This window comes from Trachinotus anak, unplaced genomic scaffold, assembly GCF_046630095.1.
Source record: "Trachinotus anak isolate AG129_WGS33_773 ecotype Australia unplaced genomic scaffold, CSIRO_AGI_Tana_v1 ptg000010l, whole genome shotgun sequence".
Taxonomy (NCBI): Eukaryota; Metazoa; Chordata; class Actinopteri; order Carangiformes; family Carangidae; genus Trachinotus; species Trachinotus anak.
The window spans coordinates 14377883-14390636 of NW_027273861.1; the positions used below are offsets into that span (position 1 = coordinate 14377883).

General features: G+C 40.6%; 1 protein-coding gene across 1 annotated transcript in view; it reads right to left on the reverse strand.

Moving 5' to 3' along the window:
* faf1 (Fas (TNFRSF6) associated factor 1) overlaps positions 1-12754 on the reverse strand; it is a 60793-nt gene that overhangs the window by 25233 nt on the left and 22806 nt on the right. The window contains exons 9-12 of the mRNA XM_071487780.1: positions 2808-2903; positions 2549-2672; positions 2357-2420; positions 2143-2224 (exon numbers count right to left, since the gene is read on the reverse strand). Of these exons, the coding sequence (XP_071343881.1) occupies positions 2143-2224; positions 2357-2420; positions 2549-2672; positions 2808-2903 (366 nt within the window). The remainder of the gene's footprint in view (positions 1-2142; positions 2225-2356; positions 2421-2548; positions 2673-2807; positions 2904-12754) is intronic.

Sequence of the window (12754 nt, forward strand, 5' to 3'; positions counted from 1 at the left end):
TGGCAGACAGGAGAGTGGAGTCGAGAGCGGGGTTAGAGTGATTAACCACTGCGTTGATGGGGATTTAGTGAGGATCGTGGTTAGTGATGGGTGGCCTATCTCTCTGTACGCTCTGACTAACCACTGATCCCCAGGAGGGTTCAGCTCAGCTCAGCTCAGCTCTGCAGCCCAAAGCATTTTCATTAAGGATGGATTGAGTCAATCTCAACAGTCCCCCAACACACACCTTCAGAAACACTTCATCAAATGTAGTGTTTTGCTTAGTGATTAGCCTCTCCCAGGCTTTGAGAGAGTGAGACTGATTCCTGTGTTTATAAACCCACCGAGTAGCCCTTCAGTCAAATCTGCCCTATTCCAATATCCCCTTAATGAAGGAGGCTTTTTCTACGATGAGAACACAAAAACTTGATTCCTTTTCAAATGGAAGCAAAGAGCAAAGGATGAGATGTCTAGATAGACGGGAGGAGGGGCAGTGTAATCGTGCACATATGCTACTGTGTAATGAAACCGTCAAAAGCAGCATGTTTTGGCCTGTCGTCTAGGATGCTTGTGACAAAACAGGACAAACACAGAACAGATCAAATAGCTTCTGTTTTCATGCAAAATTCTTTGCACATATTTCAGCTTCCGTAAAGCCATTCAAACCACGGCACAGTTGGCAGGCTAAATGAAGCTCACCCAGAATAAAACAAAATACAGTGAAAATGAATACTATTTCGCCCCTGAGCTGTGTAGAGCTCAGTGGTACAGTACAGAGTGTGTGAACACCAGGGAGACATTGGCCATATTGTGCTGGCTTAGGAGAGGAGATCAGCTGGGAAGCAGGCGAGACGCCAAGCTTCTCTTTAGATTTTTTCCATGTCTGTTTATTTCACACTCTCTGCATCCCTTACCCTCGTGCTGCAACCTCTCCTAGTTTAATTTCTCTCTCTCTTCTCATTCAGTTTCTTCATCCAACTTTTTGTTTTTGCACCCTCCTCTCCTTTCAGACCATGTTATCTGCACTGTGCCCCCACTATCATCCATTCCACCCTCCCTCCCTCTCTGCGTGCCTGGTGATCTGAACCCCCCTAACATCTTGCTGTGTCCTCACAGTCTAATAAGGCTGTAATCCACACAAGCTGTCAGTTGATACAAGCATCCTTAAAAGGACAAAAGCTGAAAAACATGGGGGGAAAGTGGACAGCTAAAAATAAAGCCTCAGCTGTCAGGGTGAAAATTTGATGAGGGTTTTGATGAAATTATATCAATGTGGCTATAAAGCCGTCTCTACACAGCAAGACATGGGGGGGGTAGACAAATAACAGTAAATGCTGCATGGAAAAGGATTTCTACTTTGAACTGAATAAATCATCAATGCCAACACATCATAACGACAACTCATTACAACTTCAGTTTTTGCTTGTTCCAATAAGGTCATTTAAGGTTGCTTAAGAGGTGGCAATTTTTAATTAACCTAGTAAACACTGTTAATGTCAATCATGTACCTGCTGGTAAAATGTATCTAATCTCTCTTTGTCAGTTCAGTTTGTATGTATTTAGTTTAAGGTGTTATGATTTTTCAAACTTCAGAATGAATGACTTCAGAATGAATGACAAGTTACCATTACTTAATAACCTGTCTTTACGTTCCATGTGTGTTTACATAGATCCTTTGCTAAACTAATATAATGAACTCTATCTCAATGGTCCTCAGGACAAGGAAGAACCATTCTATAGTTTATTGAAGCCTGGAATAGCGCAGACTAGGCATAGACAGAAATTTGTTATAACACTGACTAACACTGCACTTTAAATTCCCACCAGTTCAGTAATGAAGACAAACATATGAGAAACACAGTACCTCCCCTGACAGATAGAGAATGAATAATATCCTGCTCAGTCTGTGTTCCTTCTCTGTGTTGTCTTAAGCAAAGAAAACTGCTCAAAAAAAGCAACGACTAGACTCGAAAGGCAGGAATGACATCAGTGTTACGACAATCCTACATTGGTAAGATTAGTACCTCCTATCTCACATACGGTCAAAATTAAAAGTCTTTTAAATATAGAGGGACAAAGAAAAATATGATTTTGTCACCAATTACAGTATCTCAGTAATCATTTTCTTCTGTGAGGCTTGAAACAGTCCAACAGCTTACTTACATCTCTGGCTTTGCCATAGAAGGCCTCTTGAGATGCTGCCTCCAAAGACCCAATGAAGAACATTGGGTGGGTCTCTCCATACCTACAAACACAGTTACAGCAAAGGACACACAAACAACGGGCAAAGGGTACATAAACACATTGTTACATTCCAGCCTTGTCTGATATCAAAGTCCTTTGATTCATTATGAGAAGTACCTGACACATAACTCACCTTGAAGAAAATTCGGCAGTAAAGTGCAGTAAGGCATCAGCTTCGTTCTCACTATTCTCTGGCACTGTGAGGGAACAAACAAACACTGCAGGGTCAAGTTTTGGATGTGTATTCCTAGACTTTAATACTGTAGCTGGAGCTACAATTAAAATCTCAAATCTAATTTTATGAAGCTGCTCCACTGGTACGTACTCATAGGTGATTTCCGACAGCTTGAGGAGCCCATTCCAAACATCTCTGAATCATCCACACCAAACTCTGACGCATCCTCAAAATCATCCCCCTCACTGTCACTGACCATATGGACATCTGCACACTGTAAACATCATTTATTCATTAATATCCAGACTCACTTCAACAGAAGCACTTCATTAACAGCATGTATACACAGAGCCCAGGGGGGGAAAATATGCATAGCACAGATCCTGAGAGAAAGACTATGTGTATATACCTCTTCTGTGGGCTCCTGGGCATTGGCTGGTGAGGACCTCCGACAAACACTGAGGTGATGGCAAGGATAGCTGATTCCAGAAACAGCAAGTGTCATCTAAATCAGGAAACATAATAAAAAAATGATGTTAAGTCTCTGCTAAACAAGGCCAACCAGTTACATATGATCTTAGACTGTGAATGGCCCAATCTTAAGCTACTCAAAGTTGACATCAAGTTGACTGTAACTGTCACCCATGACTGGTTAATACCAAAGACTGCAATCAGACAAAGCAAACCTCACAAATCAGTCCCAGGTCATCTACATCACAGTATCCTCCCAAACGCTTTGGTTAGCTGGTTTAGGACCAGATTAATCCAGGCTATAGAAGCATAGCCCGTATCATGAGATACTTTATGACTTTTGAACAAAGGCTTCCTTAATCAGGGGAGACCTTGATGAGGTGTCTGTACACCTGCAGTAGTCGTTAGTGTGATTGTGGTTTGTAGTAAGAGAACACCTGATTAATGAGCTCTCCAAATCCAAAGCCAGGACTGAAAATGTCAGCATTCAGTGGGGACTCATTACAGCTTGTGTCTCCTAGCTCAGACCCCCAGGGACATCAACAATAGAGGCAAGGTTGTTGCAGGATGTAGTGTGAAGCTCAAGATACCTCACTTTTAAAAAGTGTTGCACCAGATTTTAGATTGATTCCTCTCACATAACAATGTGGAGCCACTTAACAACACCAAACCATAGAAAAGATATCTAAATTCTCAGCACTCTGACACCTGTTATTTCCTGTCAAAAGTGGCCAGTAAAAGCAGGACCGATAAACATATAACCATGACTTATAGCCTGCATACACTGATACTTGTCACAATAATGCTACAATATGTCATCAACAATATGTTCATGTCCTAATTGTTAGGAGCAAAGCAGCAAGCCCAGATGCAGATACTTTTCTGGGAGAGTGAACTTCTAAACAACAGGACAGAGGCAGAGCAGGCAGGGAGTGATAAGAGAAAGAGAAGCTGCTCGTCCCCTGCAGAGGTCCTGTGATCTGCTCTATTGTCAGGGGCTACGGCACACAAAGAGCAGCTGGACGTGGTTGAATCAGGAGACGATTACATGCAACGCCAATTGAGTCTGAAAAGGGCTACACAGACTGCAGGGAGTTTCTCTCTCTCTTGTCTCTCTTAATATAGAGTGGTTCCTCATGCTGGCTGAAGCTTCTATAGCAGGAGAGAACAGTGTAACCGCTAGACCTTGACACCAACATGGACTTACTCGTGAGTGCTGCGGTGTACCTGGCACTGATAAGAATCAAAATATCTGATAAAGTGTCCCGTCTATTATATTCCATCCTTTCACACTACCTTATCTTTTCAGTGTTAGAAAGTACATAAGTAAGTTAGCTGCAGCCAAAGGCTGAAAAAAATTGCACAGTTGTGGCTAGGATGAATGCAACTAGTGTTGTCAGATATTAAAATATATACAGTGCATTCAGAAACTCTTCAGACTCCTTCAATTTTTTCACATTTTGTTATGTTGCAGTCTTATGCTTAATTAAAAAAAAAAATCACTCATCAGTCTACACCAAATATGTCATAATGACAAAGTCAAAACAGAATTTTAGAAATTTTTGACAATTTATTAAAAGCTCAAAAACTGAAATATCACCCTTTGCCTCCCATGTCTCTTGATCATCTTTGAGATGTTTTTTTCTACACCTTGCTTAGAGTCCTCCTGTGGTAAATTCAATTGACTGGACATCATTTGGAAAGGCACACACCTGTCTATGCAAGGTCTCATAGCTGACGATGTATATCAGAGTATAAACCAAGCCATATAGAGGAAGGAACAGCCTGCAAAGCTCAGAGACAGGATCGTGTCGAGGTACAGATCTGGGGAAGGCTACAAAAAACTTTCTGCTGGACTGAAGATTTCCAAGCACAAAGTAGCCTCCATAATTTTTCAATGGAAGAAGTTTAGAACAACCAGGACTTGTCCTAGAGCTGGCCAACCAACCAAACTGAGCAAGAAACCAATGGTCACTGGCTGAGCTCCAGAGATCCCGTGTGGAGATAGGGTCTGAACACTTTCTAAATGCCCTATACCATGAGATGTTGTCAATTTTTCTACCATTAGATGTTGCAAATGTTACAAATCAATCAGCAGGACCGCTTCGTGGTAAAAGTAAAAGTTCATGATTTTTGCATCATTACCTTGGAGTATCCTAATTTATCAGGTATTTAATATGCTAGATTAACCAAAATCAGACATTTCTCTCAGTATTTTGTATCCATAAACAGTTTCTTAATTTATTATTTTCCCAGAAAAAACGCACTATATTACAATTTACATATATTAAAATTTGATATACTGTGATAGAGGAATCAATCCATTTAGCCCATCCAATTGCAATCATGCTCTTTATCCCTTTGCCGTTCATATATACAGTATAGATCAGATTTGACTCAATTTATTGTTTACACAGTAAACAATTGTTGTTCCCAAACTGAGATAATGAATATGATCTCACTGATCCCCAGGATCAACAAATATTTTACATTTTACTGCAGCCTGAAAAGTGCTGGCCAGGGATATACTGATATACTGAAACTGGTTATAATATTGACCACAGTTTAAATTCCCACCAGCTCAGTAACCAATGAAAAGATATATGAGAAAAGCAGTATCTCCCCTGAAAGTTCAAGAATTAATAATATCCTGATGAGTATTCCTCTTCTATGTTGTCTTAAGCAAAAAAACCTCCCCAAAAAAGCCCTAGACTGACATGCTATGTTGAAATTACATAAACCAAGAATGACATCACCGCTAAAGGGACAAGCCAGCAGTGCCTCACATCTCTCTCACTGTAAAGACTAAATGTAGTGGAAATAAAAACAAAAAGAAAAATATGATTTTTGTTTCTCACTGAATTAATACTTCACCTATTAGGCCAGTCAGTTACCCCAGGCGCTGTGATAGAGGTGTGCATACAGATAATAGTAGATACAGATAGTGTTTCTTGTGTATTACCAATTAGTAGCAAGTGTGCTCTTGACCATGAGAATTATGCAAGTGTCACAGCAGGGGCAGCTCAGTATCCCAGGAACACCTACGAAGAACACTCAACTGAATTGCCTTCTTTCTGCTCATGTAACTTAACTCTAACTAATTTAGAACTCTGGTCCCGTGTTATTCATATCTCAGGAAAATTTTAGTATTGGAACAAAAACATCATTCTGCTGACAGTAAAAATAAAACTAGTTGGTGGTAGATTTTCAACAAGAGAAAAAAAAACACACCAATGACTTAAAGAAAACGCTGTGGTCATTGAAGACATGATGGGCCTGAAGGTGGAATTTGCACTGAGAGAGAGTTGTAGGTATTCAGCCAAAGACATACATGGTCTGAGCCTTAGGCATGTGAAGGAACGGCCCCAAGTAAATTCTGCCCATTCGCCAATTGAGTGGCAATCAAACGTGAGAATCTTAACAGCGGCTGCAGAAAGGATCCCTATAAACCCTTTACCCCCACTACTCACAATGAGAAGCTTTCGTCTGAGGGCCTAATAAGTGTATAAATAAAGTTGATCACTTCCCCTCTCAAAGACAGCATGGAGGGTCCGGGCTGACATGGATTCAAGGAGGGGAGGTGAAAAGGGAAAAAATGAGTTGAGTGCCTCTCAATCCCCTTCCTCACTTTGACCTGATGGCTTCTCCCGATGTTGAGGCACACAAGTGCAGCTTGGCGGCTCAGTAGTAAAACGTGGAAACAAGGCTGAAGCGCCGCAGGGCACGGGGGGTGGGGGGACGAGGTTAACCCCCCCAAATGACCCTCTCCCACATCTCCACACAAAGGAACTGGCTCTTCTTTTTTGGATTCTTTTAATTAACACTTGCATTGAGGTTCTAAGCATTCAGGGGCCGATACAGGGAAAGAATTTTCTCTCTCCCTTAACCCCCTCCCTCCTTTGCCTCTCCCCTTCAACCCTTTTCTCCTTTCTCTACCCTTCTTTTTCTCCCTTTCTCTCCCTTCATTCTTTCTGTGTTTCATTTTTTCTTTTCTATTGTAGGCAGTGTTTGGATTAGGTGTCTGGCTGTGAGTGTGAGATAATTACTACTGACAGCTGCACTGACGGCAATCACAACCACACTACCACCTTACTCCACTTTCTCTTTGATGGAGCAAGGGAAGAACAGTGAGAGAAGAGGGTAAAAACGAGACAGTACAGGGAAAGGGGATAAGGTAGAGGAATACATATGGGTGAGAAAAAGTAAGACTGGATGAGGAGAATGATGACAAAAAAGGAGAGGCCAAGTGCCCCCCACCCTTAACAACTGAAGGTTTTCTTGTTCATGCTCCTTTGAGCCTTGCTGTAGATATCACTCTCCTGATTAGTATCTGGGGTCCTGCACAGAGTATGTCAGCTAGGAAATTCACATAGACACACATCCTAATGCAAATACACAACTAGAGACTTAGGAGGGCATAAATAAATGACAGTTGGATCTGTGGGATGCTTCACAGTGGATGTTGTGGTGAGGATTGGGGGAGTCTAAAAGGTAACTGAGCTAATGATGAAGAGCATCCCCCTCCTCAAATACAATTCAGTGAGATGGGAGCTTCAAAGAAAGCATTAAAATTGTTAGAAAATGAGACAGACAGAATAACTGAATGTCACCTGAAGGCAGCCAGTTACACAAGGGAGGGGGGCTCTGCCTGGGCTTACAGCTGAGCCTTGTTGCTAAGGAAACAACACCCCCCCTCTCAATAAACCCTCAGTTCCATAGGCCCCTATCAGGTAGAAGAGGATTCCATTAATGCCAGCTGGGAAATGGAGGGAGGTGCTGGCCTATAAGGCCACAGCATTAATACATTAGCAAACACCATGAAACACTGCATAAATGTCAGCAATTACTGACTAGAAGAAAGGGTGGGTGGTGGTGGTGGTGTTGGGTGAGGAGATGAGGGGATATAATAAGGATGTCCCACTGGCTGTCAATCACTCCTACAGGTGTGGAGGATAGACTGCCAATCAAAACAGCTCCAATGAGACGAGGCCTGTCTGGAAACGCTCCATGCTGTATTGTTTAGGCGATGGGCTAGAAGAGGAGAAGGAGACTGAGGAGGCAAAGGAAAAGCCTCAATCAGCGTCTTTCAAACAGCAAAGGAAGTGAACGTCCTGCTGGCCTCTCAAATAAACTGTTGCCAAGACCTCTGTCATCATCTTCAGCACTGCTCAAAGCAGCTTTGCCAAAGCCACAAGAATCAGGAGGAATTTGAAGGCAGAGCTAGATCATGGTATTTGAAAATAATGCCAGAGTATTTGTTTTAATCTACTTGGAGTAAAATTTTATTTTAATTTCAAGTTTTAACTATAGCAAAGTCCAACAAGTGTACTTCTATCTGATGGAGGACTTTTCCAGTACGATCATGACTGTTGTGATGCAGTAAACCCGATGAAAATGAAAAAAAAGTGCCAAAACAAACACACAAAAAGACAGTGTGCTTCCCCACATGATCCTCTATTTGGCTACTCTGGTAATAATACAAACTGTCTTCTGATTAATCTGAGAGGAACACTGGAATTACAGTACCTAGAAATGTATTCAAGAAAAAATTGAAACACTGACTAATGAGTGACAGATGTACTTTCGTGTATCAGGTGTGTTTTAGGTAAATGTTGCATTACAATCACACAGTATATTAATTAAGCAAGCAAGAAAAGAAAAAAAAACAAACATTGGGACAATATGTTATATGCTTACCAGAGAGAGCTGTTCAGATTAACAGCAACATTTGTGGCTAATGACACAGAAGTTGATGAAGATTAAAGAATGTGTTGTTACAGAGATAAAGTATTATTGCAGTTTATAGTGTTTTTACAGTGTTGTGATTTATCTATGCTACATAAATACTAAGAAATATTCATATTGCTACTTGACCCCGGTCAACACAATGTGCCTGCTAGAAATGAGCAACACCTCCCGTGGCTACTGCTTCAACTACACTATACACCACTTCATTTTACATTCAAACTACCTTAGTCTAACACCACATACAATAACACAGTGCTCTCAATAAACTGTTGTGTTGTCCACTGCTATTTGAGCATTATCCATCCTGATCCAGTTTCAACTCTCCATAAGGCCTTGAATAATTCAGAGCACAATAAACAATGAAACACATTGAGTGGACTGTATCAGGAAGGGTGACGCAACACATAACAACTAGTTTCCCCGAAAGGTGAGAATGTCTTTATAACGAACTAATTTCCTACCTGCCAACAATACAACAACTCAAATAACTATTCAGAACACAGGAACAACTGACAGAAGATACTCTAAGACAACTGATCAATTAGATGAACTATGACAAAAAATATTTGGACTCTTTGTACCTTTGAAAAAAATGTTTTGTCTTTACAACTTATGAGCAACCAACCATGTCTACTTACTACAGCAATCGTTCTAGAAGCAACTGCACTAACATTGTCACAGTAAGTTCTGGGTATTTTGGAAACATTTTGCCAGTACAATACTGGAGTTTCTTCATCAATATCAAAATTATTTACCTAATCAAATAGATTTCTCTGAAAAACATTTATTTTACCATTTGAATAAAATATCAAATTTTAGAAAAAAAAAAAAAGTATAATATTGGCAAAAATAAATAGTGAGATTTGATATAAGTCATAGGACACGGATGTTCAGTAAGCAAGGCACATTTACAAATACACAAATGCAAATATACACACAAATATAAATGCAAGCAGGCAAACACAGTTATGTCACTCACTTAAAGGCAAAGCAGAGTTAAGAAGTAATCAATTCCACCGCAAGCAGGCTCGTGTGCAGAGCTAAATGTAATCTGGGCCCCTGGCTGCCATGTTTATTGGTCCAAACCCGAGAGATGAGACTGGGCTAATGAGCTAGACACTAATACTGGCTCCCTACCCGCCTGCTAGGCCAGCCAAGCCCTGGGCTTTCTCTGTTAATACCTTCAGACGTTTCAATAAGAGAGCGGTGGCTAGAGCAGGGCCATTATTACACTTCTGTCTCTGTGCTTTTTAATATCTCCTCATCCAGAAAACACAGACGCTGCAGATGTGTGTTATCCAGGTGCCGACTTGGCCTATGATGCCACAATGAGCTGCAACCTATTCATGATCCCTGGCCATCATATCCATAGCTACCTATGAGGAGGGGCTGATAACCAGTACAAATCACAAACAAAGATAAAAACCAGAATTATGTTACTTTATCCTTACTTATCTTAACATTCAAGTGAGATTGGTAGGGCAACCTGGAAATGGAATTAACAAACAACCACACATCACAGGTTTTTAGTGGTTACATCACGTTTGCGCTAATGAAATACATCAGGATGTTTTAACACCATTTATAAATGTAGAAAATCAATGCATTTATTTTACAAATACTTAAAAACAAGTGTTGTTTTTTCATAGGCATAATATACTCTCACTGAGCAGTTTATTAGGAAACACCATACTTACACTGGGTAGGGCATGGCTTCTACAAGATGCTGGAAACATTTCTTTGAGACTCTGCTCTATGTTGACATAACTGCATCACATGATTTCTGCAGATTTGTCAGCTGCACATCCATGCTGCCAATCTCCTGTTCTACCATGGACAGCAAGAATACTCGGATAGGTTGTAGCATTCAAACCATTGATTGGTATCAAGGGGACTACAGTGTGCCAAGAAAACATTCCCCACACTGTTACACTACCACCACCAGCCTGGACTGCTGACACAAGGCACGTTGGGTTAATGGATTCATGTTGTTGATGCTAAATTCTGACCCTGCCATCTGTGTGCCTCAGCAAACATCCAGATTCATCAGACCAGGCTGTGTTTTTTCAGTCTTCGACTGTCCAGTTTTGGTGAGCCAGCGCCCACTGCAGCCTCAGACTTCTATTCTTGGCTGACAAGAGTGGAACTGATGTGGTCTTGTGTTGCTGTAGCCCATCTACCTCAAGGCTTGACGTGTCATGTATTCTGAGATGCTGTTCTGCTTACCACAGTTATAAAGACTGGTTATCTGAGTTACCATAGCCTTTCTGTCATCTCCAAACAGCCTGGCCGTTCTCCTCTGATTTCTGTCATCAACAAGACATTTCTTATCCACAGAACTATTTCTCACTGGACCACTCTGAGTAAAAACTCTAGAGACTGTTGTGTGTGGATCAGCAGTTTCAGAAATATTCAAACCAGCCCCTCTGGCAACAATATGCCACAGTCAAAGTCACTGAGTTCACATTTTTGCCCCCATCCAGATGTTTGATGTGAACATTAACTGAAGCTTCTGACCTGCATCTGCATGATTTTATGCATTGCAATGCAGCTCCATGATTGGCTGATTGGATAAGTGCATGAATAAGCAGCTGTACATGTACATGTGTTCCTAATAAAGTGCTCGGTGAGAGTACAACAGATTTTTGAAATACTAATTCCTGACAGTTATTAATTATTTTACACTGTAAAGGAGAAGAAATTTTAAGCGGAGTGAGTTATTAAACATTTTCAGGCTTCACAATGCAGTGATCTCTCCATTCATTAGTGTCACATTAGAAAAAATAAGTCCAAAGGTATTCAGGCAAGGGAAACACACTGTGTATTCCAAAATTCAAAAAAGTAATTGATTTGATCACTGTTCCCGTTTCTTTCTTTTTTCACAGTGGAATCACAAACTCATAGTTCTATCTACTGCAGCTGGACAAGGCAACAACTTAAACACATTTTTAAAAAATGTCTGTTTAACTCTGTTAATGTAAACAGGAAAGTATAAAAGCGCAAACTGCATGTTGTGGTTGCAAGATGGAAAAATAACTAATTTGTTGCCATAATACATGAGCATGTTCACTCAAAACTGAGGTCAGTCATTGTGCGACAATTCACACTGTTCAGATTTGAACTTTCTGTTGCAATTCCTGAGGGTTTCCTGATCACATACCTGGATCTCTACAAAGATAATGCTTACCATGACACTGTCTGGTGATTAACAGGTTTTCAGTTGCCTGCTGTGAAAGGTAATGGAACAAAATAAAGCAAATAATTCTGTGTAATGAAAGGATGCATAACATTTTATCCTTTTCCCTTTCAAACACATTAATGGTGTAATATATTTGCTTTCTCCACTTAAAAGCTTTACTGCGAGTCACAGGTATAGTCAGTGTGTATTCACTCACAGTTTTTGAAATATGAATAATGCCTGACACACTGGATAGACTGTGTATAGAAAACAGGTCATCATTATTATAAAATAAATGTGCACTGGCATTTAAAACATGAATAGAAACTCTGTAGTCTAGCTGTTACAGTAGAGCCAATTCTGGCATAGGACACATGAAAAAAAGAAACAAAGTCAATATGAATACTTCAAACCAAACAGCAATCACATAGATCTAAAAGGAAAACTTTAGCTAGGGGTTAACACAAGAATGTGTGCACAACAGCTCCTCAATGTTGCATGATAAACCATCCTATACAATTAGCATGGGAACACATATGCTGTCAAAGCAGGGGTGAGACAAAAGAGGTCAGAGGTTCCTCAAGGTTCTGTATGAGGGCCGCCTCTGATCAGCTTGACTGTGTGCGGGGTGAATGGCTGGGAAGAGCGACCCTGGGACAGGAGAGGTCAGCGGGACTCAATGATGTGAGCTTTAATGTCCACAGATAGAGGACACAGGATGGGAACCATCTTTGACATCTTAATTAGCTTCAACATCTTACTCTCATGCTTCAGCATTGATGGCACGGACACAGTGTGTGGAACAGTTTCCACTCCACTTTGCAATTATTAAAATAATGAAATTTAATAATCTGTAAACCATGGATTTCAATCTGTAGTGATTTCTAATTATCCTTAAGACTTACCTTGAGACTTGCCTCAAAAAAATCTTAAAAATCTTGGATCCAAGAACCAGTGAG